General features: G+C 38.3%; 2 protein-coding genes across 2 annotated transcripts in view; one reads left to right on the top strand and one right to left on the bottom strand.

Moving 5' to 3' along the window:
• The window catches only part of LOC101856659 (Fanconi anemia group I protein), a 34,015-nt gene extending 14,705 nt beyond the window's left edge, over positions 1-19,310 (bottom strand). Inside the window, exons 1-20 of the mRNA XM_005098506.3 lie at positions 19,135-19,310; positions 17,007-17,082; positions 15,901-16,031; positions 14,945-15,030; positions 14,183-14,308; positions 13,505-13,670; positions 12,512-12,600; positions 11,552-11,681; positions 10,249-10,341; positions 9,431-9,567; positions 8,492-8,669; positions 7,659-7,746; positions 6,362-6,563; positions 5,581-5,695; positions 4,867-4,986; positions 4,265-4,333; positions 3,575-3,676; positions 2,615-2,815; positions 2,326-2,447; positions 469-645 (exon numbers count right to left, since the gene is read on the bottom strand). Coding sequence (XP_005098563.1) covers positions 469-645; positions 2,326-2,447; positions 2,615-2,815; positions 3,575-3,676; positions 4,265-4,333; positions 4,867-4,986; positions 5,581-5,695; positions 6,362-6,563; positions 7,659-7,746; positions 8,492-8,669; positions 9,431-9,567; positions 10,249-10,341; positions 11,552-11,681; positions 12,512-12,600; positions 13,505-13,670; positions 14,183-14,308; positions 14,945-15,030; positions 15,901-16,031; positions 17,007-17,082; positions 19,135-19,218 — 2,492 coding nt within the window. The 5' untranslated portion in view covers positions 19,219-19,310. The remainder of the gene's footprint in view (positions 1-468; positions 646-2,325; positions 2,448-2,614; positions 2,816-3,574; positions 3,677-4,264; positions 4,334-4,866; positions 4,987-5,580; positions 5,696-6,361; positions 6,564-7,658; positions 7,747-8,491; positions 8,670-9,430; positions 9,568-10,248; positions 10,342-11,551; positions 11,682-12,511; positions 12,601-13,504; positions 13,671-14,182; positions 14,309-14,944; positions 15,031-15,900; positions 16,032-17,006; positions 17,083-19,134) is intronic.
• A 122-nt stretch (positions 19,311-19,432) lies between these two features.
• The window catches only part of LOC101856896 (polyribonucleotide 5'-hydroxyl-kinase Clp1), a 24,650-nt gene continuing 16,464 nt past the window's right edge, over positions 19,433-27,618 (top strand). The window contains exons 1-2 of the mRNA XM_005098507.2: positions 19,433-19,593; positions 26,139-26,213. Of these exons, the coding sequence (XP_005098564.1) occupies positions 19,576-19,593; positions 26,139-26,213 (93 nt within the window). The 5' untranslated portion in view covers positions 19,433-19,575. The remainder of the gene's footprint in view (positions 19,594-26,138; positions 26,214-27,618) is intronic.

Genomic DNA, 27,618 nt, shown 5'->3' with positions numbered 1-27,618 from the left:
GTACAGACATTTTTCAAGTATAAAACAAATCACGTTTCTGATCTGCTATAACTAATGTCAAAGTATTTGACACCCTTCTTTCTAGAAACCACATTCTAGAATATCTTTAGTACATTCTTAGCACACATATGAATGCAAACATAAAAGAGTAATGAAATATGTAGATCACATTAGAACACCCATCAACCATCTACCGACTATGCTAGGTTTACTAAACTTATTAAATGTATTTCAAATGCAAACCAGATAGTAAGCAGAGAGAAAATCAAAAAAGTACTGATCATCCCAATTCTCAGAAAATTCTGAAATCAAAGAGCATCCTAATTCTTAGAAAATCCTAGCGGGCAGTATTGCATAAAGACGGAAGTCATTTTTGGCGGCTTTTGAGATACGAATGTATGCAATACTTCCCGCATCTTGAAATCCACAGAAGAGTGTGTGCCCTTGTGAAAATACAGCCTGACTTACTCTACAACAGCACTCAGCAAGTTGCTCACACAGTCAAGGGACAGCAGACTGTTGGACACTTTGGGTGCAGTTGTCGACCTTCCTTTCTTCCCCCCACCTGCAGACTTTTCTTTGACGACGGCACTGAGCTTTGTGAGGTTAGAAAAGAGTTTCACGGTGTTGTCACAGCTTTCAGCACTGGAAGCAGACAGAATAAAGGCAAATCAGTGCTCGTCAATTTTTGGGCATATGGAGTTATTGATATCATTTTAAAGACTGTCTATTTGCCTGGCTTGTGATGAAAAAAAATATCCATTTATTTTCTATACAAGTCAAGATATTGGCGATTGAAGGAGGTGTTGGTCACCTGGTTTCAGAGGCAAAATTAGCGAGAAAATGGCCTCTAAAGTTGAGTTATTTCCTTAGCTTGAGAGTTCGTAGAAACTGAAAATTTACATCTTTTATGCCTTTAATTAATGTTTTTCCAGTAAAATCCACACCGAAATGTGTTCTTTCATAGGCATGAAAGGTGTTGAGCCAAAAAACAAAAGTTCGATAAAAATTCCCAAACCTGCGGGAAAATGCCAGTTTCTTGATTTTCATTATTTTGACAGGCGTCTGATTTCACCATGCTGCCTCACAAATAATGAAAGTAAAAGAAAGAAGAAAGAGTTCTGTTTATAGACCGGTCTATACTATTCGTGATCACATCAGAAGCTTCAATATGCTGTGATATTCAAATTGAACACCTATCCCAAGTAGCACATATTTTTTGTTTTTGATTTTAGATGGGACAATTTTCAATGTGGCCGAGACCCACGCTGGTCTGCTGTACAGATGAGTTACCCGGTTCAAATCCCTGATGGGACATTCTTGAGCGTGGGTAGTCCGAGATGTTTCATGCTCACTATACTCTCTGGTCCTACAGGAGATGGTCATCAAATAAGAGGTTGTATTTTGTCTAATTTTATGCCACCTCAAGCACCTTCATGTAAACTTTATAATGTTTATGAAATGTACTCAAATACAGTGCATGACACCGAACTATAAGACAAGAAATGTTAAAATTATCACCATCTAAATGAGTTGAAATTTAATATTGCCCACAAGCTGTTCAAACGTATTAAGCCCAGTAACCAATTTTTTCAGAAAAATGAAAAAAAATGTTTCATTTTGTAAACAATTTGTATCTACATTATGTATCTTTCCTTGCATTTTTCAAGATTCAGAATTTAAATTTCGACAAAATATTTCTAGCGCACGTACAATTAATGCCAAAGGTTAAGAAACTGCAAGAGAACATATTTTTAAAAAATTGGGCCACGTACATCTAGACAGCGGGCTGATGATATATTTTGAGAGTAAGTTTTCCAAAGAGCATCAACAAAGACAAAGTAACACGTACAGGAACACAGTAAAAATATCAAGTTGAGGGAAAAGTTATTCATAACGTACTCCATAGCTATGTGGTGGAGGACAGGAAATTGGATTCAGTATGAAGATCTGATCAGTTATTATAAATGATTAATGTGATGACTCTACTTTGTGAAAGACCAAACTAGAGGGCAAAAAGAACAACCTTCATAAGTTAAAAACTTGATTCTGTAGGCCTATAAGTCACTTTGCCATATGGTTAACTGTATTTGAGGTAATCAAGGGCTGAGCCTTTAACAACCCCCCCCCCCCCTAAGCCTGTGAATTATCCATGATTGATTTTACGCATCTGTGAGGAGAATTTTGAATCTTCTTTAGAAAGGTAACTTCGCTTCGTAAAGCACTAAAGTACTTAAAAGAGTAAATACTTGGAAGGGAATGTAAAATATTTTTCATGAGAACAAAATTTTCGAAATCTTTCAAAACATGGCAGAGAAGGCTTACCTAAAATTTCCAGTCTCACAGGCATACTCCATTAGCACTTCATACATGCCGAGAAGGAGAATGGCATAGATGTTGTTCTTAACACCCACACCATTTGTGCAAGAAAAATCTGCACTTTTGTCCTGAGGAAAAAAATTTACCTGAGATGAATAATGAATTCCTGAAATTATGTAACGTTTTCAGAGACAGAAAAACCCCCTCAAAAACTAGTTGACAAAATCTTCTTTTCAGTCCTTATTGATACTCTTTCACACCTGATAATTATCGTCACTAAACTTCAAGAGCTTACCAATTCAAAATCTTCCATCTCAGCATCAATAATCCGTGTTGTGAGGCTTGATAAGATTTTTTGCAGCTGCACCAGAGACTGTTTTCCCCCATCCTCATCATTGTCTTCATCCATGCTGTCATCATCACCTGCATGCCGTGACTGTGCGAGGATGTGAACAGCTTTCCTGGCACATTGCTGCACACACTTAAGTAGGTGGCCCTGCAGATATAATATATTATGATCTTCAGTGGAGTCCACTTAAACTGAAATCTGCGGGACTGCCGTAATTTCTTCCATTTAGCCAGGTTTTAGGTTTAGAGAGGTTTCTCAAAAAGAAGGAAAAAAATCGGGGATTCTATTTTCTTTCGGTTTACCAGTTTTCAGATTAACTGTGCTCAGTTTAAGCAGACTCCATTGTAAATGTATCTTTATGTATTTCATAATAATATGGAACCTGGCTTATAAGACAAATTAAATCAAACAGATGACAAACTTGAGTGTTGTCAGTGAGGTCATATTCATTACTGGGAGGCACAATAGAATGTGAAAGTCTGACAGTTGTAAAAGCAGTCATTAGACATCAGAAAAGTTTGATATCTCTCATGACATCTGTGCCAATCCGTAAATGATTAATCTCATTTGCCATTTTATAATGAATGGTAGTTCTAAGTGTAGAAGAGAAAAATATTCCCAAAACCCAGGAGACTGAATTGAGGCTTATTTGATTTTTGCCGTGTTTATTGGTTCAACTACTGCATTCAATACAATAAGGCCATTTAAGACATACTGGACCCAAAGTAATCACAAGGCAAAGTAGGTGGAGCATCACAAAAATTTCCAAAAGCAACCAGAGTTAAAGAATGACTCACTGGGGACTCGATCTAAAGCTGTCTCCGTTGTTGTCCAGCAAGACACAGCTGAGCAAATCTGACTATTTTAGAAGTATAAACATGTAAGAACATACACAACTGCCCTTACCAGTGGTTCTACTAGATACACCTGCTCTCCCTGAGTCAAAATGCAGGGCTCCAGGCGAACAGGGGGACACATCTTTTCATTTGGTTCGTAATACTTTTTCAACTGGAACAGTCACAGATGAGATAAATCAAGAGAAGGACATTTGTATGAGTTTGAGTACACATGTTATTGCAGTATGTCAAAAAGAACAAACATATTCACAACATGGTAGTGCACAAGTTTACACGAGAGATAACAGAAACATTAACAGTTGAGTGGAACCTGGTGTTGAGGCACAATCCTCTCTGAGAGATCTGGTAAGTGCCCCTTCACCACAAAGGCGTATGATCCATCAAAAAGAAAACAGATGATATATTAACAAAGCTATAGAAGACTATTATTGACTTAGCATTACAACAAACATTTCACTCAAAATTGATTTAAACAGTTAAAGCATTGAAAAGAAGTAAAGGGAAGAGCCCGTCCCAGACTGTCTGCCAACCAAACAAGCTTTAAAAATCCCTTAAAAATGGACAGGAAGGTTGTAAGCTATAAAAGGACTACTTGATCTGATACCAAAAATAACTAAGTTATTTGTAGAAAAAAAGAAAAATAATTTAAAGAATATGACCCCCGAATAAGCCTACTTATCATTTATTCAATTCTGAATAATAATTTAATAAATAAAAGTGTCATATTTTGTCCACAGACCTGAGCGAGAAGCATATCCAAAACTGGGGCCTGTAGCTGGGAGTTCTTGTGCAGGACATCATACAAACCCTACACAAAAAAGAAATATTCATGTTGACATTAATATAACATCTTTTGTTAAAAACCTCTACAGGCAAGTGCAACAAGATTTAATTCATATCTATAGCTTTAAAAGTTCACATTTAGCCAACAGTGTAACCCATGGAGAAATCACTTTGCTCTAAACAAGAAATAAAATCTTTCAACACAAAACAAAATACACTTCATTGACCCTCAATTGGAAGAAACTGACAGTGAAATTTCTGCAGCTTCTGCAACATAAATATATAAGTCACATAAATATAAATGTATAAATACAAAAATCCTACGAAAACTAATACATAAACATGTAAACACGAAAGCCCACTTATAAAAGATTATGCCACTGTTGAAAAAAAAAGGCTTGCTTTACTATTCTCGATTTATCCTCAGAGGGCTCTGCAACCTACTGCACTCTGAAAGTCATAATATTTGCTGTGAAGAGGGTGTGTGAAGTATGTTAGTATTTTTTAAAATATCGTTATACCAAAATGCAGTTGAATTTGCTTATGAGCCAAACTGACCTGGTAAATCCCCAGTCGAACATCAGCTTGCTGGGTGAAACACCGCCGCAAGTTTCCCAAGATCTCAAGACATAGAGCTTCATTGCTGGAGGCATTGTACTGTGAGTGCACATCAACCACCTGAGGACAAACATTTGTTGTAAACAGAAAATGCTCCAAAAGTTATATTGTCAAATCAGAATAATTACTCTTTGGTTTTACTTTTCTGCTTCTGTGTATGAACATAATACAGGTCATTTAGAAGGAAGATACAGAGCTATGGGGTTGTGGGGCTCTATTTTCTGCTACTCTATATACTCCTGATTGATAGACTGACACAAAAAGAGCAAGACAGAAGAAACGGTAAGCGGGGAAAAAAAGCTGTCAGTGCTACACCAAGAAAGTTTCAGCGTGTAAGGGCGGCACCCTCTGTTGATGGGGACTGTATTCCCTGACCCATTTTGAAACCTTATTCATATATTCAAATTTAAATACAAACCACAAAAATGCCAAGAATTCACACTGTCAATTCTTTTATTACAAACAAAGAAATCTAGTGTGTGTTTAGGTTCCAGACGAACACTTAAAGCACCTGGAGTGATGAGGGAAGAAATGTTCATTCTCATCCAATTTAATAATGTATGATTTTAAAGCCCTCAGCCAATGATAGTAGGTATGGGCTGAATCTTACTGCTGCTCAGTTCGAATTCCCAAAGACAGCAATATATCAAATACCTGGCTCAGAGCAATGGGCTGACTGACTTGACTGGAGGGAAGGCCTCCAAGCACCCGAAAGTTCTTCAGGATCATTAAAAAACCAACTGCTCCAATCTTGCGTGCGGTGAGTTGTCTGAAAGGCGCATAAACAAATTAATAAGACAGGAGACTGTCCACAGTGAGGCTTAAAGACACAGTTCTAAAGGTATAGAATCAGACAAGAAAGGCAAAGTCAAGAAATCCTGAGCATCTCAAAAGTTAATAATTAAATAAGGCGGATTTCACGGTTAGGGGGGCTCACAGCATCAGCAGCAAGGAAACTGCAGAGCTTCATTAATGGATGTCTAAGAAGGACAGTGGGGATCAAGTGGTACGATCGAGTCACAAATGCTCAACTGTGGGAAAGAACAAGCCAAAGGACAGTAAAGGAAGACATACAGGTGAAGAAATGGAAATGGATTGGGCACACCCTGAGGAGACCCCCGACAAGCATCATTAGACAGGCTTTGACGTGGAATCCACAAGGAAAACGTAAGAAAGGAAGACCAAAGATGACATGAAGGCGAGCGGTACAAGCGGAAATGAAAAAAGCGGGGACATCATGGAAACAGCTAGACAAGGATGCAAAGGACAGGCTTCGCTGGAGAAATGCTGATGGCCTATGCTCAAAGGGTAAGAGAGAGAGTTTTGAAATCACTGTCAGTTTGTTGATGTTGACAAAATATACACATCTGTAAGTATTAATTATAGATTGCTCTGCAATCACTGTATGCTTGTTGATGTTGAAGAGTAAACTAACCTGGAGAACATGGCCTTTCTTAACACCAAAATGAGCGTGTCTTTGAGCAGAGGCCTGAGCTTCAGCAGAGGCTGTATAGCCTGGATCAGGCCCTGGGCTGACTGTAGGGACAGGTGCACCAGCTTGACAAACACTTCCTGGATCTTGTTGCTGGACTCCAGGAGCAGCTGTGGGGCTGAGAAAACTGTGTCCGACAGCAAGTCTAAGAAACACAAGAGCAGACTTGTCAACTTTTTGTGGGTTAAAAAAAAGTCTTAGTAAGAGTTTTACAGGATTAAAAGAGAAAAAAAAAAAAAAAAAGAAAGAGAGAAGAGATAAGGATAATACATGTTTGACAGGACAGAAGGAGCACACCACACCTGAGTACCCGCCAACAAACCACTTAATACAAGAGAGGGCTTGTTAACTTTTTCGAAACTCCCAGCATTATAACATCGGATTACATAAAGAACAAAATTATATCAAATGGGACTGGTTTTGGTGAAAAGGGCTAAAACGTCCTTTCAAATTTCTGGATCAAGGACAGTCCAGAGAAATTCAGGACAAAGTGAAGAAAGACTACATTTTTTGTTCAATTTTTGGTATCCTACTGGAGCCCACAAAAGAAAAGAAAAAAAAAACGGGTAGAAAGGAAACAAGGAGAAGAAAAATGATTCAGAACTTGGGACTTACCCAGACTACAACTTTGAACTTCGACATGATAGAAAAGTAAAACAAATCTCGAAACACTTGGAAGACTAGTTTGCACACTCCCTAAAACACCCTTTTTTAAAACTAAAAGGTTCTACTTTTTTTTATCAAATCCTGTAAATATCAATTATCCAGAGCACTTTATGCGCTGCCAAAATCTATTTTTTTGCTCCATGGGGGGGGGGGGGGGCCTCTCAACACAGAAGAATGACATTTTTAACGCCATTATAAAAATACCTCACAAACAACCAATTATTACATAACACATTCACAAACACTAACAAGGAAATTTCATGGGAATAGAGAGTTCATGAGCCTTTACAGCATATTTGTGCTGAATGCATTGTTTTTTTGTTTTTGTTTTGGAAAGTGTTTTACAGCTCTCGCAAATGCGTAAGGTCATATGAGCGCATGGGACACATTAAACATTTTCAGTTTGGTCGGAATTTTGAATTTTGTTTGGACAGTAACAACTAGACCACGAGAGCCCCCAATGCATTGTTTGGACACCTTTTAAACTGGTCTGCGAAAGGAGTATAGTTTTCACCTAAATGACTTATGGCAACAAGAGTTTAGATCTTGTGTAACAAAAGCATAGTCCACATACCTAAATAATGGCTGACAGGGGCGGTTGGCTTCATCACAATGTGGGTGAAAACTTGATCTAAAATTTCCGACCTCACTACTTCATGAGCCTGAAAATGAATAAAAGTCACAGAAACTCAATATAAAATTTCCGACCTCACTACTTCATGAGCCTGAAAATGAATAAAAGTCACAGACTCTCAATATAAAATTTCCGACCTCACTACTTCATGAGCCTGAAAATGAATAAAAGTCACAGACTCTCAATATAAAATTTCCGACCTCACTACTTCATGAGCCTGAAAATGAATAAAAGTCACAGAAACTCAATATAAAATTTCCGACCTCACTACTTCATGAGCATGGAAATTAATTAAAGTCACAGAAACTTTATATAACATTTCAGATCTTTCTACTTTGTGAGCCTGAAAAGAATAAAACATGATGAAAAAAACTTAAAAACTCTTCTTTGTTTCCATTTTCCATTGACACAAAAGGCTATCCACATACAGTGAGGTTTCGATAGGAAACACAAGTAAAATAGAAGAATCTACCACCTACCCTAGATCAATTTACTTCATATATATAGAAAAATACTAAACTATGTAATCATGGTATTTATAATTTCATGTAAACGAAATAAGTCCAGCAGAGTGCAGTTCGTCGCCATATGGATGGTTAGTCTCAAGCAATGAAAACTCAAGTTATGGCTCGTAGTCCCAAAACATTTTCCAATAAGCAAAACTAGAAATGATAATTTATACTACTTCAAGAACTGGCAATTTTAACTTGAAAAAGAGAAGTGGAAAAAATAGAACAAGAAAAAATCAAAACAGCAAACAAAACAAAAACAACCTTGAAAGTCTTGAGCAGTATCCTCTGTCCCAGCTGGCATGCCCGTTGTGTTGGCGTGAGGTTACAGGTGGTCACTGACTCAGGCATTGCTCCAAATACTAACTTAGGCCCAAAACTGTCCATGAGGCTGAACCCTAGCTTGACTAATCCTTGAACCACATGGTCCCAGTCGAAAGTGCTAAAGAAAGAAGAGACTTTTAGTTTTAGTAGAGGTTTTACGGTGCTCGCAACTGCATAAGGTCATATGAGCGCAAGAAGATTAGAGGTGTTACAAGAGAGTAGCAAACATAAAAAAGAAGAAGGTAAGATAAGGATGATAGATGTTTGATAGGAAAGAGGAAGCAAAACACACCAGAGCATCCACCAACGTCCCACAAGAAAGAAGGAAGAGAGGCACAACTTGAGGCAGAAAAGTGTTTGTTTATCTATTTCTAATTAGAGGAACAATGGAAATGTCATAAATCGGTAATTCAGAAAAAAAAAAAAATGAGGCTATAATAAATACTTTTTAAATGCCATCCGATGTATTGCCAAATTCTGGGGAGGAGGCTTATAAAGTAATTATGATCAACCAAATAGTTATGGCTCATAAATGAGACAATAATCAAACAGCTCATTCATATTTCACACCTGACTATAGTTTGGATTACCTTGGTTCACATCCCCAACTTAGGTTGTTTAAGGAGTTTTCATGGCTCTCCATCCAACTATTTCAGTCCCACTCAAGATGGTGTTAAATTCAGAGGTCCTGTCATATAAGCAAACTTATAGTTTTGAAAAGGGCCAAAATGAGAGTTCGCATAATGTTATGGTCAATTTCCCATTTTCTAATGTATCGTTAATTTAAATGGAAAAGAAATATATGTATACATATCAACAGCTATTTATTTGAATAGCATCTAACCAAAAAGCAAAACAAGTACATCTATTTTTCCTGACCTGTGTTCAACAGCCTCCAGTACGAGATCATCTGCCTTAGGCCCCACAGTAAAACACTCTCTGATCCACAACGACTGATGCTGCCGATCTTCATCTCGTAAACACCTCATGATGCTGCTCTTCACAAACTCAAAAATCTGGGGAATGAAAGAAGAAAGCAAGATACTGAATTCATCACAGGATCATTTACAGTCAATTATGCTCACAAAAAGAGTAGTCCTTTTGCAACACTCCAAAATAAATGTAAAATCAAGACATCAGAACAATGAAAGAGAAGAAGAAAAAAATAAGCTACTTCACACATTCACGGCTACTGTAACTTTCCGAATTTGGGTTGAACAAAACTCAGTAATACAGAGATTGGATTTCATTTTACTTTTTTTCTGATCTACTATCTCAATGTCAAAAATAGATCTTGTGGCAATGTCAAGCTTCAGACATTTTCTAGACATTTCAACTACGGGCTTGCATTCAAATTTAACTGTTAACAGCATTGACATAATTTTCAAGTACATCTTAACATCCTGTGTGTGATATTTCAAAAGGGATGAGGGATGTCGACAATGAACTCTAGCCAGAATGAAACACACACCCAAAGGGGGAACTTGATCGTACAACTTTCTAAATGGTTACAGGTACAAACTAAAGATGGCCTAAAACAATCAACAATTACATGCTGCTTTCATGTTAAAATCAAAGAGAATCACAAAGTCCCTTATGTGGTGACCTCACGCCTCCATTGTAGCATTACGTTCTTATGGAAGAAGTACACAACATACCAAAATCACAGTTAACCACAACAGAGCTATAGATCATACCTGCTCTTCAAACTGATGTAGTTGTGAAATTGACAGCAGCAGGGAGAGATTGAAGGCTGAAATAACTTTGGCCGGGTCTGACTGCTGGAGAATCTGTAGTAAAACGAACAGTCATGTTTAACTTTAGTAACAACTGACTAAGAAAAAGTAATACATGTATTTGGGGGGAAAATAATGATTAGAACAAGTTGCGTTAATTAAAGTCTTTGAGGTACATTTCAGATGAGAAGGTGCAATGGCATGTGCTATATTCAAACATAAAATAATAGACTTGAAGTGAGTTTGTGAAATTGTAGATATATTAACCCCTTTGCTGCCTTATGACGTACCTGTTACATCACAAAAATGTGTAATTTTAAGCTTTGTGCCTTACCGTGGGTGTGACGGAAATTAGTAAAATTTGTCGCTCCTGGCTTGCTATATGACGTAACAAATATGTCATGCTAATCAACTGGTGCAAATTCTTCTGTACAGAGTTTTAGCCACAAACAATACGTGGAATTGTATTCGAGAATAAAAGATGAGCCTATCTGTACCAAATTTGTAGTATTACTTTACTGCAAGGCTTAATAGCGATAGATAAACACAGATCTAGTCTTGCAGATGGCTGCATGCTCTCGCAAAACATTAACACCAAAATTACTTTAAAAAGGAAGAAAATTTCACTTTTATATTTTACATTAGCAAGTTATTTGAAATAATGAAATTAAATAGAGAAAAGTGACACGATCAAAAGACCCGAGGTCAGAAATATGTCATGAGTGGGCCAGATCTAGACCGCGGGCCCATTAACACTGAGACATGAGACTGCTGTCCTGGGAAACGAGCTTAGCTAGAAATCGGTGCTGACAGTAGGAACACATACTCCCAGGCGACAAGAGGGTAAAACTGAGTGATACTGTGTGCTATGTCACAAGATATGACTTGTGAACTCAGGTAAACAAGATGTAGAATATGCCATTGTTGCACTTATCTCTAATATTATGGAATATGAAAATTGTCTCGTATTTTTCTTTCCAAGATCAGTAAAAGCCATTTTGTCGGAATCAGTATACTGTATTCTTTCTTTTAAACTGGGAACAGCAAGTGCATATTAAATTAACTTTTAAAAAAGACTTCAAAATAGTGTGGACAAAACATTTAAAGTTTAATCTCTATTATCACACCTGTATGAGCTGCCTTTTATCAGAGTAAATCCAAGACAGGAAATGTGATACAAAGCAATCTTAGAAGATAAAAGAATTACTTTTTAATAGTGCCTTGTCAAAAAATGATAACATGCGAGTCTGAAAGCTCAAGATACCTTGACGTATTTGATCAGCTCTGATCCGAGTTCCTGGTTCTGCTTCACAGCTTGCATGATGTGCAGGATAACTGTGCCTTCAATTTGTCTTAGTGTGGTCAGGCATGTGGTTTCAGACATCAGATCTTCACTGAAATTTGATTAAATATGAAGAATCATTGGAAATGAATTGCAAACCATCATTTATTTTGGAAAACTCCAAGGCAGCATTTATTAACACAAAAGTTAGGGCTCACAAGTGGGCTACAAAAATCCTTCTACTGAGCAATTAATGTACTACTGGTAACCGTGTTAAGCTATACTTCAGGTCTATTTTCATTTTAATGAATTTTGTCAAGAAGTCCCATGAATACCTTCAAAAATGAAAAGTGATTCTAAGAGTTGTAAGATGTTCAGAACCCTCTATCTTATGAGTTAGAGAAAGACAAACTCAAATCTTATTACGATTTTAGAAATTGAAAGTATTCTGAAAATGTAGTCGATTGTGTTGTTCTTTTGGTAATTAAACACAGAAATCCAAATCATCCGATAATATCTTATGTAATCAAAGCTTCAAGTTGAGAAACTACTCTCGTAAACTCCTCACTAACTGAACTGTCATCTCTCTTGTCATCTCTACGTTGACATTTATTGTTCTTGTAGTCCATTTAGCAGCCCGCATGCTTGTGTGTTTTAAGGCCAGAGACAAAGTACAGCGGTAGGAACAAGGTGTGATGTGACTGAACAATTGTCTTGTGCCCTGTAGAGTATTGTCTTTGTCTGCCTGATGGGGAAGAAGTCAATATCTTCTGTCTGTCGGCTAAACAGTACCAGTAAACAAAAGAGGGAGGTAATCTTACCTCCTCATGTTCTGAATGTCATGACAAGCAAAAATAAGACCATAACATTAAGAAATACAATTCAGATGTACAATTTGAAGGAAAAGTTATTACTACATCAAAACAGTTTACTTCCACACACCTGTCAATAGTGATGCTGCGTCCTCTGTTTTTTTCATCTTCAGCTGTAAAATGCTTCATGATCCCTTCCAAGACAAGTCTCTTGTGTCCCTGTGCAAAAGAAAGCAATGTGCGTCACGCGGACTAAAAATATGAAAATTGGGCAAAAGTCAAGAGAACATTCCCCATTTGACTCAGTATGTATATCAAGGGGCTAACACTCTCCGTACATTTCAGGCCGCTGTTTTGAATACCTTACTTTTTTAGTTACCAAGGTATTTTCTCGTGACATGGGCAAAATGGTTTTTATTCGATCTATATCACGGTAAAGTCTGTTTGCCTAAAAATTGTCCATGCTTTGGACCAATCTGGGTGCGTGTGTGTGTGTGTGTGTGTGTGTGTGTGTGTTAGGGTGGCATGCTCCCCTAAGGTAAAAAAAAATAATTTTGTGGGGTTTTTAGGAGGCACCCCCCAAAAAAAACAACTATTTCCCCCCATAATTTAATGTTTTGTAAATAGGTTTGAAATTTTCTTGAAAATTATTAACATGCAGCAGTTTTAGAGGTCATATGTGTGATCTGCAGCAAAAAATTGAGCTGCTGACTCCCAAAAGCAGTGCATCTGTATGTGGGAATAAAAGTTAAAATGAAAGCTGCCCTTGTTCCCCATTGCTTGTATAGGGAGAGAACAAAGTATCACTAAGACTACATGAGCAGAAGAGTTCTCGTTGAGTGATGTTCTCTTGATTTATATGAAAATTGCGAAGAGTATAGAGCCTACTTTATAGTAAGCTTAAGTGCTAATGCAATTATTATTATCAACTAAGATCCTGTCATATGTCTAGATATGCCACACATCAATAACACTAATTAAACTTAAAATCCTCGTATGAACATTCAATGGATAAAAAAACCCACACAGACAATACTAAGCAAATGTTAACATTACAAGCCAAAAAAAGTTTTCTTTAAAAAAATCCAAAATTGAAAAGAAGTAGGAGTCAAGGAAAAAATACCTTTGCAGACAACAAAAGCAACTGAAAAGTGACAGCAGGCTGGTCTGCCAAATCCAGTTCTCCGAAAAGTCGAAGGATTTTCTCCAGGACAAACTTAAGTTCTTCCAAGGTAAGGGGAACATCATGAAACAGGGCAGCCATGTGCAAAGTCACAGAGGGAGCCCACCTGCAGAGGTAGAGTAAAGTTCCAATGACTACCAAAGATGGAAATTACACATACAGTTGAATCAGCCATGACGGCCACATATAATACGGCCATGTGTACAAACGATCACTTTTCATCCCCCCCGCCACCTCTTGTGTTTTTTTCTATAAAACTTTCACTGAGTTAAACAGTCACCTGTCCAATGTAGTCACAGCCACCATATTTTATAAACAAATAACTAATAATACCTAAGATGGCCATGCACTCTAACTGCCCGATGCTTTGTCATAAATTATGTATTGTCCCCTGATGCTGTAGACGAACCGTCTTAATCCATTCACCTGTCGTTATTGTTAGTAACTCCAAATAATGAAACAATCATATGTTGCATAAGTCCCTGTGGAAATCTGAGGTTGAATCCTGTGCAATTGCGAATGTCAGTGAGTATGTAGTGACTGTCCCATAGGGGAAAGTTTGTTCTGTTTGCGAGGATCTTAGATGTGAAGTTTGCACAAGGATAAATCATAACTGACCTGCTTGAACAAAGGCTGTTGATAATGTGACCTTTAAGTTCTGTTCCCTTTATGTCACCCTCTCCATGAGGTAGTTTCTCACAGTCATTGATAAGAGACAGAATGCTTGGAAGCAGTTCTGCAACTCTGCAAAGAGGTTTATGGCAGTGAATTAGAAGTGATGAAGATGAAGTGGCTAATAGATATATACATATGAAATGTTCTTGAAAAATATAGTCTACGCATACTGGTTTCAAAGAGAAGGACATCGACGCAGTTATGGTTATTTAGTGCAGTGAAAGAATAAGACAGACTGACAGAATCAACAGATGGAAAGCAAATAATAAGACGATTCAGAGGCAGACCCCCTACATTTCAGCAGGAAAAGTTCAAGACAATAATAAAATTTAAAAGAATGAGTAGACCACGACTAAGCATCCACTAACCACTAGCAGCCTGTATAAGCAAAATACATTTTTAAATTATCAATTAAAAAATTGAGTCATATTGTTTATAGCAAGGCAACACACGGATAACAGCTGCATTTCTCTAGGAAGTGTGCATACCAGCAAGCACTTGCACTACCCACAAAATGTATACATATATACATATAGTGTATTTAAAAGCAATAACAACAGACTTTTTTTTCACTAAGTCTCTGAATGAAGGACCAGCACAGCTCTATATTTTCTTTGTAAGAACTGCGGAGTACTGGATTACAACACAGCACTTACTTCCCCACGCCAGATGGCTTAATGGGCAGTGAGTAAGTAAGTAACTTACTTCCCTCCATTGTATGATCCATTCTTGACTGAAGCAACAAATGAGTTGGCAAGGTCACTGAGGCACTTGGGTTGCAGATACTCCAACTGAAACAAACAGACAAGGCTCATTTTCGTTAACATTTCTCCGGCATGAGTTCTATCCTTACGTCAGCATCTAGGCATGAAAAAAATGACCCAAACTCTTCACAGCACTGTGGCTTCTTAAAAAACAATGGGAATGAGATGCCATGCAGTGTCTCTCGTAAGACAGTAAAGGATACTGATACTTATGGAGGAGTAGTATTAAAGTTTACAAACCTACATGTATAATATTTGACAAGTGCAATCTGCAATTCATGCACATATTTTTATTATTCAGAAGGAGCTACATGCTTGTGTGTGCATTTCAAAAGGAAAGATATCAAACAATACAAAACAAAACTATAAGAGGAAACAAATTGTAAACACAAACACCAGTCACTTGGTAAAAGTGTGTATTTCATCCCATTGAAATTATCAAGTCAAAATTATACTGAATACACACACACAATACAGTGTGAGCCAGATATATATTACAGACAACACCTCTTATCCTGTTCAGTCTGAAGTAAGTCAGCTAGAGAAGAGTTCATACCGTCTCATAAATAATTTCTTAAAAATGAACTTGAAAACAAAATAAAACAATAATCACACCCCCCCCCCCCACCCCCCCTAATTCGAACAAAACTTGATAAAAACAAAAAAAAACCTCACCTTGGGTAACCCCCCCCCAATCCGGTGGGGCCCGAAAGCAGTTTTTAAGAGGTTGATTTTTTCCTTTTCCTTTTGAAAAAAACTCCCCAAGAAAAGGTTCCACCCCCTCTAAAAAAAATTTTTTAAAAAAGAACCTGAAAAAAAAAAAAAACCAAAATTCCCCCCCCCCCCCCCCCCCCCCCCCCTAAATCGAACAAAACTGATAAAACAAAAAAAACTCACATTGGTAAGAAGAGTGCTGACAATACTGAAAGCAGTTTTAGAGTTGATTTCATTTTTCTGCAAAAGCTTGATGACACTTGAGTAAACCTCGGAGCAGCGCTCAATACTTTGTTCTTCCTCAGACTGGGAAGCTGAAAAAGTAAATGGGAACAAAATTTACTAAATATGTATGTACGGCTACCTCATTTACAGTAAACATTTTCAAATGTTGATCAAAGCAAAGCTAATTTCTGGTTCTCCAGTTTCTGAAGGAATTTATAAGTAAAATGGGGTCATCTTGACTCTCCCATCACAATATAAACGGATACAAAAAATGATTTATCATAAAAATTTCATTAAAAAACACATCTATGTTTATCACATATTTTATATATACAACTTCCTCTAGCAACAATAGAACCATCAATTTTGTACTCAAATTAATTTCATGAACATATTTTTGCCAGCTCATCCACTGACACTCCACGTCATCATTTTATCATATTATGATCCAGCAAGCTTTAAACTCATCCACATAAGTCATAAGTCATGTTATAAGAGAGTCACACTGCCAATAATATTATTGAATATACCTCTACAATCCAAACATTCTCAAAAATAAAAACCAGCCACAAATGTTCGAGGTTTCGGGAATCGCAGGGTCAGGTCGGGACAATATTTTAAGTCATGCGGCCCCTGACAACCTAGTCCTCCATTTGGAACCGACCAGATACTCATTCTCTATGCAATCTATCTGTTTCTTGTTGGACGAATACTAGTATTAGTTTAGTACAAAATTTGAGAGACAGAAGACCTGAATTTCTCTACTATTGACCATCTCTATGATTTCTTCCTTACAAGTACACAATGTGAACACAGGCTTTGTGTAGCCCTTACTTGATTCTACTGCAAGCAGATTTGTGTAGTTAAATTCTAAAATATATTGGAGTGGGCAGCGAAACTCAGCAACCATTAGGAGTATAAAACAATATCACACACATAGAAAAATGCTCTGGTTCTGGCATAGGGTCATGTTGAGGTGTAGTGATTATAATCATAAAAACATCCAGGAGACATGTAGTAAGTTATATATGTTTACTAATTTTAAAATTGTTTCGGTGTCAGACCTGTGACAATACATTGCACAAGAGGCACTGGGTCAGAAGCTCCTTTCAGGATGAAAGAAGTGATACATTCTGTGACCTGCAAAAGAAATGTAAGAATTTAAAAGCAAACTAATAAAATTTATTTAAATATAAATATGTTCCACTCGAATAGGCCTCAATACAATTATTTGTACTCTCTCTCTATATTTATATTTTATATATTTTGATTTTAAAAGTTAGAAGTAATTTTTTAATCAAGAAAAACATTCAAAGCTGTCAGGTTCCGTTCCCAACCTATGGTCCTATGGGTCTTGATGACATGTCCAGTAAGGGTTTAGACCTTAATTAGAAAAGGCCAAGAGAGTGGAAGAGCAAAGTAAGAAAGAGAGGACACTCTACTCTGATAAAGTAACAGGTCCCTCCAGTTTCATGGCACAGTGCACTTGTAACAGCTGAGATGAAAGGCGTTACTGGGAATAGACTCCCCATAATGTCTACTGGTTTTGGGAGTCGACAACCCATTGAATCAGTTGATGTTATTGGGAGTCACAAAAACGCAATTATTTTTGGCGCTTTTCGGTAGTTCCCACCCCGCAGTTGTTATTCGCCAGTTTTGGCCCCAAGAGCAGAGGGGTTTCAGGGGGGCATGCCCCCCTGAAATTTACCACAATTTAATGTTTTGCAGTTGTTAGGTTTGATATCTTAGCTTGCCGTGCATCAAACGTATAGCCTAGATCTAATCTAGATCTAGATGTAGATCTAGGTCAGGCTCAAATAAGGGGGGTGGGAACTACCGAAAAAGCACCTTATTTTTTACCTCGAAGGGTTAAACTTTCGAGGTTCCTTTGCAAAATTACGAAAGTAGATTTGATCGGCTAAAAAAAAAAAAAGATAAACAAAAAAGTAAATTTCGGAGTCGAATCTAGAGCTACCTAGGGGGCTCTCGTGGCCTAGAGGTTAAGGTGTTGGCCTCTCATTCAAAGGTCCCGGGTTCGATTCCGGGTAGCGACAAAAAAATTTTCTTCTCTAAAATTGTCTCCTTTCACATCCTTTCCTGATCTCTAACAATGTTCTGTTGTCTGCTTTCATTTCCACTTTCTGCCCCCACCCCCTCACCTCCTTTGCCCCCTCCTCTGGGCTCCTGACTCTTTCTGCAGCCTTTCTACTGCTACTCCTTGGCTCCTCCTGACTGCTGTCTTTCTGCCACACCCCTGATCTTCTGGTAGGAAAGATCTACACCTAGCCTTCTCGGACAAGGGCGAAAAATCTCGGAGGGCCCGTGTGCAAGTTGCGCACGTTAAAGATCCCTTGGTGGTCTAAAATCGATAAGAGTAGGCTTCGGCCACCACCCTGGCAAAATTCAAAATTTCCTACCAACGAAAAAGTATTAGGTGTGTCCCGCACGTTCATATGACCTTATGCAGTTGCGAGCGCCGTAAAACCCTATACTAAACAAACAAACAAACAGAGCTACCTAGTTTGAGTTGCCACCGTGGATAAGCGCGGCTTTCTCCATACCGGTCTACCTTTGTTGTTTCATTTTGTTTTTTTCGTGTGCTCGTGTCGCGGTAAGGGAGGTAGAGAAAAAAACCAAACAAATAATGATTTCATTTCGCCCCCCAGACTCCTCCAGGCACTACTTGTATATGGTGGTACCGACTTTGGACAGGGAAATATAACCCAGAGAAAATCTAGAATCTAGTTTTGACCCCAACGACGATTACTTCTGATTCTAAGTCTAAACGATTACTTTTTTTTTTCGCGTGCCGATATGGAGAGACAGCCTTTCAAACCTAGATCTAGATTAGATCTAATTGCAAAACATCAAATTGTGGTCAAATTCAGAGGGGCATGCCCCCCTGAAACACCCCATGGGTTTTTTTTAAAGTCAGGGGGGCAACCCCCCCTTGCCTTGTGAAAAACAAGTGAATTATACTGCTCATTTTGTAGGCTAGATTTAGATCTACGGTAGGCCTACTTAAAACATTGATACAGACTATTTAAATCAGTATCGATATTTCAGTAGGCTTACACAAAAGTCAGGACCACCATATCCAAGTAGTGCCCTCCTCCACCCCCCCCCAATAAAAAAGCCTGTAGCTATGCGTACGGCCCTAGATTCTAGAATCTAATAGATTTAGTAACATACATCTTGTGTTGTTTTGGAGTCCAGGAAGGTCTTGATCTCTTCCCTCTTTCCACCTTTCACTAATCGTAAAATGTCACGATCCATTGTTTTGTGTTTTGCTGAAACAGCAATGCTGCAGACTACACCACAACAGATTCAGCAGTCAGCAAAGCAATCAAAATTTAGCGCGACGGCATTTTCTTCCGGGTTATCTCGCGTCCGGTTGATATTTTTTATTTTCTATTGTTTTGTTATGAAGTCGGGCTAGATCTCGGCCTAGGCTTAAGTGAAAAATAGTTGTTTGTGTAGACAGCACAGCGTCTGGCCCCGGCTAATAACAGACCGAGCAGGGAGCAGGGGAAAGGAAAGCGAAAGTTGAACAACGCGAAGTGTGAACTTCTTGAGACCTGACGGTGACTATTGAACAGTGCCTGTGACTTTTGGATTAGCCACAAACCCGTCATGACATCAGAAGACGAGGTAAATATTATGTTCTAGTGAACGAGGCGAGGTAGATCTAGATTCTAGATCTAAAAACAAAAAGTCTAGATCAAGATCTAGATCTATCTAGATCTAGATCTAAATAGTCTTAAATAGATCTAGATCTAGATCTAGATCTAGATATAATCTACTATAATCTAATCTAGATCTAGATTAGTTCTAGATATCTAGATCTAGATATATCTAGATCTAGATTTTCTAGATCTAGATCTATCTATAGCTATAGCAGACAGATCTAGCAAGGAGGGCAGGGCAGGGTCTACCGTCGTGAATTAATTTCATTTATATTTAGGCCACCTCTATTCTCACCGGAGTGAGAATAGTGCAGGCGAGTCTTGTGGCTATTCTCACCCGGTGCTTGTTCGGCTCGATTCGAAAAGTTAAATAGCCGTAGCATATTTGTAGACAACCAAATTAATTTACTTTTGTGTTCTAACATCATTTTTTAACTTTGTTTTTGGTCAATTTGATCGTCCACACCGATAGACAGTATTCAGAAAGAGACAGAGAGAGAGAGAGAGAGAGAAAAGGGGAGGAGTTGATCTTGCGAGAACTTCCGGGCGGGTGAGAATAGCCACTTTCTTATATTTATTATGTATGGTATGTCTTGTTTACCTACTCTCGGCCGGTAGAGTCCGCTGTTTGGATATACAACTGAAACAAGGTAGGCCCTCTAGCAGGTATATAATATCGAATCCGATAGATCTTGGGGCGATTGTCAAGATTTCCGCGTTTAATTCCGATGTGCGTCTTTCATAGCCTCAGGTATGTTTCGCTTTGGTCCCTAACCCTAACCCTAACCCTAACCCTGACCCTAACCCTAACCCTAACCCTAACCCTAACCCTGACAAGGTTAGGGTTAGGGTTAGGGACCAAAGCGAAACATTCCTGAGGCTATAAAAAACGCACATCGGAATTAAACGCGGAAATCTTGACAATCACCGATCTTGGCCCTCTAGCGGGTATATACATGAAAGATCTAGATCTATATCTAGATCTACTGTCAGTACTGTAAACTGTGTGCTTTAATATTTATTATGCAATACACATAAATAGGCCATAGGAGGACCCCCCTGACTGAAACCCTTCCCACTACCGACCCACTCCACAACTATATGTACTCGGTCATCAGGGGGGAGACCCCCTGAAACCTCCCTTAATGACTACAAAAGCATACTTATTTCGGAGTGATTATTCTCACCCGGGGTGAGGATAAACTGGATTATATTATTATCACCCGGGGTGAAAATAAATTATTGATACTATTCTCACTCCGGCCCCGGGTGAGAATAACGAAAGCCTGCTATTCTCACCCGGTTTTTCCGTTTCGGGCATCATAGGACCCCTGTCACTGAGCACTCCAGGCGACAAAACTCGCCTCCCTCTCCTCTCACTCCGCTGAGCGCACGAGGCGATTAAAATCACCAACGGGCGGGCCAGCTCCCGAGCGCGGGAGGCGACTATTGTCAATTTAGGGGAAAACCTTATCTTTTGACTAAATAGCGTCACCTTTTCTTGCTACAGTATTAATTTATTGGTTCTGTAATTGGAAAATTTTACTCTTGAACGGTTTAATCAATCAATATTAAGAAAAAAAAAAAATAAGCCTAGGGTCAAGGCACTTCGTTCCTTATAAAATAATCGTGGCTTCTGCTAGTGGATAAACAATTAAACATGTTTTTTGTGTTTTGAACAAATGCCAATTCTAATATTACAATGACGAATTATACTAACATTATTTCATCAAACAGCATTCAGTTAAGGCTATTATTTTTAAAAACATACTACTCTCAACTTTAGATTTTTGAAAATGAAACAATAACAATCCCCGCGGGAGCCTAGAAAAATTGGCCAGCGCTCTGGGCCTGGGGCAGGTCACGAACTGTCACTCTCTTATAATTCACAAATTATTTTTCTATCATCCATTCTCAACGCCCAGGTAGACCTAAAAATCCATGGTGAGATTAACAAATATAATATTATTCTCACCCCAGGTGAAAATAAAATGGATATTATTCTCACCCCGGGCGAGAATAAAATTATTATATTTTTATTTTCTCCTCGGGTGAGAATAACGACCGCCTACATATATTTACCCCCCCAAAATGCCTTAAACTAAGCCTACTAAAAAAAACCCTGACCTTTTTCGTCATTCGATGGCACTATAGGGGTGAATGAGCTACCTTTCCGTAGTGGATGTAACACGAAACGGGAATAATTTTATAAAAGTACACAAAAACATAAAAGCGGACCATTGCACAGCTAGGCTCAAAAGTAGTTCTGGTTTCGTTCAGTGTTGGGTCCACCAGAGTTCAATCTTACGGTACTTTCTAGCCAGGCTTAGGTGCTATTTGCTTTCACAGACATTTTAGATGTCACGATGCGGTGGAATCAGGCGCTCGTCAGTTTTTGCAGGACTATGTCTTTTTACCAAAACTCACAGGAACTCACCAACAAAACTCACAGAAACTCACCCAAACAACGCTACTAGATGGGAACATTTTTAAAATACTGTTCTAATAAATAGAGACAATGTCAATATATATATATTTCAAATGAAATGTTTGTGAGATATTAAAACATACTATATGAAACAATCATTCAGTAAAGAAGCTTAAATATTTTAAGTTTACAAAGCAATTTATGAGAATAAATGGTTTTACGTCCACAATGAGAGAGAGTTCTAAAGAGAAAGAAGAAGATACAGATAGACAGATGGACCGAGAGAGACTGAGTGAGAGAGAGAGAGACAGCGTGGCTTAGTGGTCTCTATGCGTTTGATTTGTACTCGCGTGGCCTGAGTTGGAATCTGTGTGGGTCACGGTCGCTTCGTTGTTTAGCCCTTAGGGAAGGTTATATTTATTAAAATTATAATAAATTGTATTTATATAGCGCATTTCCACAAAGAAGTGCTCAATGCGCTGTACAATAATACAAAGAACATATGAAGCGCACAGCTCCTCTATAGTAATCCTCTTTCTCTCTCTCTCTCTCTCTCTCACTAGTCTCACTCTGTCTCTGTCTCTCTCTCTCTCTCTGTCTCTCTGTCTCTCTCTCTCTTCTCTCTCTCTCTCTCTCTCTCTCTCTCTCTCTCCAGTACACCCTTGAGTATTTACACACATTTCCTCACTCAGACAGACAGAAAGACGGACAGAGAGAGAGACAGGGAGAGAGAGAGAGAGAGAGAGAGAGAGAGAGAGAGAGAGAGAGAGAGAGACAGACAGACAGACAGACAGACAGACAGACAGAGAGACAGAGAGAGAGAGAGAGAGAGAGAGAGACTCTAAATTGATGTAGATGGGCACTTTTTGACATGAAGGGAAATCGAGGAGGAGGAGAGGGAATGATGACACGAAATGTAGCGCTTTCAGTACTTTAGTATGGTACTTAACATAATCTCATATTTGAATCATAGAAGTAAAGTAAAGCTGGGCAGCTCCAAGTCCAAACTGATGAGGCGAGTGAACTAGCTCTATATATAAAGGTAGCAAAAAATTCAGAAGGCCCACTTTTGATGGGTTTCGGTCACGCAGTCATTGACAGTTTCGGTGAGTTTTGTTCGTGAGTTTCGGTAAGTTTCGGTCAGAAGACATAATCAATTTATAGACATACGAGGAGTTATTATATCAGTATCTTTTTAAAAGTTGTTCATTTGTCTTGCTTTTGGTTAAAAAAAAATTACTCATATCATGAATAGAAGTCGAGATATTTGCGATTGAAAGAGGTGGGGGTCGCCTGGTTTCATAGGTAAAATTAGCGAGAAAATGACCCCCAAAGTTTGGTGACTTCCAAAGCTTGGGGGTCCTTAGAATAAGAAACTGCAAATTTACACTTTTGTGCCTTAAATCAACATTTTTTTCTGTAAAATCCTCACAGAAATGTGTTTTTAATTTTTAATGGACTTTAAAGGTGTTGAGTCAAAAAAAAAAAAATTCTATAAAAATTGCCAGACGGACAGAAAAATGTCAATTTCTTCGATTTCATTATTTTGACTAGCGCCTGATTTCACCGTGATACCTCAAATATTGATTTCTAGGCCTAGCATAATTAAATTAGTGACACAGCTGAAGTCTCATCATTGATCATGTCAATCATCCCAGTAATAGCTGTACTCTTGACACGCTACTACTACTCACCAATCTCCAGTTTGTTTCGGCCCCAACCAGAGTGACTGGGCTATTGATTGCCTGGTTACTTTAACCCTATCCGTACGTCGTGTTTTATTATCGTATCCATACTACTTGGGGAACTCTGTGCCACCACTTTCCAAAGAGGGAATTTACTCGTTAATCCTATCTGTAGGCTTTGAATAACTGTCTGTCTAAATGATTTTTTAAGAAATACTGAAAGTTTCAAAGAGATCTTCGTACTAGAAGTATTCTAAAATGTGAAGAATACAACCCTGGGGGTACAAAATGATCCCAGGGCATACAGATTGGGTTAAACTTACCAATTTGACTCTTTCATTGCGAAGAGATGTGTTCCTACTCAGCACTGATTTTCAGCTGAGCTCGTTACCCCTGACAGCAGACATAACATCTCTCAGTGTAGACTCGCAGTCTATCTAGTCCACACATGACATATTTTGAACACCAGGTCTTGGATCATGTCACTTTTCTCACTTCCCTCATTCCGTATAGGCTTATCCCCCCCCCATTTTACTCATAACTTTGAATTGCTTTCACTTTCAATCAAAGTAAAAAAGTGAACTTTTCTGCCTTTTAAAGTCATTTTGGTGTTTCCGTTTGCAAGAGCACACGGCAGTCTGTGCGACTAGATCTATATGTTTATGGATCACTTGCAAGCCTTACAGTAAAATACTAGAATATTTGGTACTGATATGCATGTTTTTTATTCCTGAAATCCACATAGTAATTGTGGCTAAAACTCTGTACAGAAGAATTAGAACCAGATGATTAACAGGACGTACATGTAATGTCATCAGGAGTGGCAAATTTTGCCAACTTCTGTGGCGTCCATGGTATGGCACAAAGTTAAAAATCACACATTTTCATGATGTACCAGGATGCCATAAGGCATCAATAGTGTTAATTAAGGGTTAGGAGGGTTAATTATGTTAGTAGGATAGTACAATAAATCGTTGGGGCCAAAACCGAATTTTCATGTGAAATAGAATTATAGTGATTGAGTATTGATGGGAGCAATTGCAAATGGTAACCATATAATGTGTTAGTCCAAAATGACTATTTTCAAGGAAACTGCATGACAGTGTGCTGTTTTTAGTTTTTGTAAGTGTTTTACGGCACTTGCAACACAACAAGGTCATATAAGTGTCAAAGATTAGAGGTGTTACAAAAAAGTAACAAACACAAAAAAGAAGGAGGGGAGATAAAGACGATAGATGTTTGATAGGAAAGAAGAAGCAAACTACACCAGAGCACCCGCCAACCACCCACTGACAGTGTGCAAGTGTCAGTCAAAGTCTATTAATTTAGTATCATTCTTGTCTCATGCTAAGGAATTGTTCATAATATTATGCACTTTGCTTGTTCTTTTAAAATCTGTTTAACATGAATTTTGAATTTATATCTGTGGCAAATCACTATTTTATAAAGATATATTCAAAAGATGTTTTTATATTTGGATCATAATGTCATATTGCACTTGAGGCCTAATTGCGTTGTATTTAATAACAGTTAGGTGCACCCCCTGTATTTTCCCATATATATGATCATTTGCTTTTGGGGATTGAGATTTTCTCTAAGACCATTCATTTGCTATGGTTTAAGTGGCTATCTATGTTTGGCAACTAAAAATGTATGTACTTGGCCCTTCAACGTACTACATCTGCATGCGGGAGTGACAGTAAAACGGTGTCAGGCATGCAAGAAATGGTGTGCTTGTCTCATGTAAACATATGTATTTTGTAATTTTTGCTTTATGAACCAACACCTGACATGGTGCAAGAGGGTTTTTCCAAATGATCTTTTTAGACAATATATAGAATCTGACCACATTTCAGACAATAAACTTTGCAGTTGTTACTGTCAATATACAAAAAGAAGTTTGTATGCCATGTGCAGGGGAGGTGAAAATATAATCATTTCTCCTGATGTTATCTTTGATTTGAAATGGTTTTGTTTTCCTCTTTGGTCTCTATATTCGAAACAATCAGCTTTAAATCTGCCATTTTTTGTTGCTCTCTTCTCTTATCCATATAAAGCTGCAAACTTCAGTTATTTAAGTTAAGCATACAATGATTTGTGGAAGGAAGCATTGTGGAATATTGTAACAACAGGCAAGTTAGATGGAAAGAGAGGCAGACAGAGGGAAAAGATACTTGACAAGATGACAACATGGCTGGGAACAGTAAGAACGACAGACACCATCGCTGCAGCACAAGACAGAGTGAAGTGGAGGTCCATGATCGCCCGGCCTACGCCAGTCGGCAAGGCACCGGATGATGATGATACTTAAATTTGGAATATTATCTGTGAAAATATTTTAAAATATATTTTTGTGTAATTATGACCCACTCTTTTTTTACTTCATTTTTATATCAGGGTGAGGAGTTTAGACTCCAAGCAAATTCAGAATTGCGGTTTGAAGTGGAGTCCAAGGCTTCAGTTGAAATAGAGGTGAGTGTCATTATTTTATACAGTTTAGTCTTTGTGTGTATTTTTTATTTTACCTACCTCAGTGCTCAATCCACATCTGCAATATTTCTGTCACTTTTTATTTCACCCTGAAAACTGATTTTTTTTACTTCTTCCTTCCTTCAACACAGCTACGACAATTACTGTTGATGCTTATATTAATTATTAACTTATACGAGGGGGGTTCAAGAAGTCTTTGGTCTAAATGTGAAGGAATAAAGATACAGCTTTGTAACTTGGCACACATATTTTCATTTCTTTACATAGTCACCATGCAGAGTAACACATTTCTGCCACCTCTCTTTGACCTTCAAAAGTCCTTGAGAAAAAAATGCCCCAGAATGGGCCCCTTAACAGTCTTCCACAGCTTCAATAGCGTCCTCCTTGTCATGGAAACGACGTCTTTTCAGTGATTTTTCAAGATTAGGAAACAGACAAAAGTCTGAAGGGGCTAGGTCTGGTAAATAAGCTGGGTGTGGCAGGATTTGGAAGCTGCACTGTTCTGCTGTCTGGACTGTTTGTTGTGCCCTGTGAACAATGGCGTTGTCATGCAATAGGAGGACCCCATTACAGAGTTTACTACACCTTTTTCTTAACAGCTTGGACCACAGTTTTGTCCGCAAACCTGAATAGTAGTCCCCTGTGACTGTTTTTCCATTTTCCAGGTAGTCTGTCATATTCATAATGATACCTTCACAATCCCAGAAACATGACAGCATGACCTTTCCACTTCATGATGTTACCTTTGCCTTCTTTGGTGAGGGAGAAGAACCATTGCATGGAGGACATTGTTTGTTCTGGATCAAAATGATAAATCCGTGTTTCATCCATAGTCATCATGTTTTAAAGGAAAATTGTGTCATTGGACTCAATTCAAAGGAGAGTTTTGCAGGACTCAATCCTCTGCTTCTTTTGGTCACTTGTCAAAAGGTGGGGTACCCTCCGCACAGACACCTTATTCATGTTAAGACGGTCACAGAGAATAGTTTCAATTGACCTTACACTGATTTTCGTTTCTCTTGAGAGCTGTTTAACAGTTATATATGTCGGTCTTGTAAAACCAGTTTCTTCACAATGGGTACATTTCATGGCGTTCTTTACTAACAGGCCTTCCCAGCGTACGGCTGAGGTCTCGGACTGGGGGCCTACGGTGTTTTCTGTAAGGGAGGCAACTGAAACATTAGACCCCCCTTCCCTCCCCCTGATTCCCGAGTGTCGCGTCGCCGCTTAGTCAGCCAATGACACTACTGACCTAGATAGCAGACCGACGTTTCTGCAAAAAAATATAATTAGTTTTTGCATCTTCATTTAAATGGACGCCTATACCCATTCTGCTTCTTGTATCTGCACTACAAATAGAATATTTCACTGAGGCAAACAGACGTAA

Source organism: Aplysia californica, unplaced genomic scaffold (genome assembly GCF_000002075.1).
Source record: "Aplysia californica isolate F4 #8 unplaced genomic scaffold, AplCal3.0 scaffold00185, whole genome shotgun sequence".
NCBI classification, from domain to species: Eukaryota; Metazoa; Mollusca; class Gastropoda; order Aplysiida; family Aplysiidae; genus Aplysia; species Aplysia californica.
Note: the sequence above shows the minus strand (reverse complement) of the source record. Positions and strands in the feature narration are given on the sequence as shown.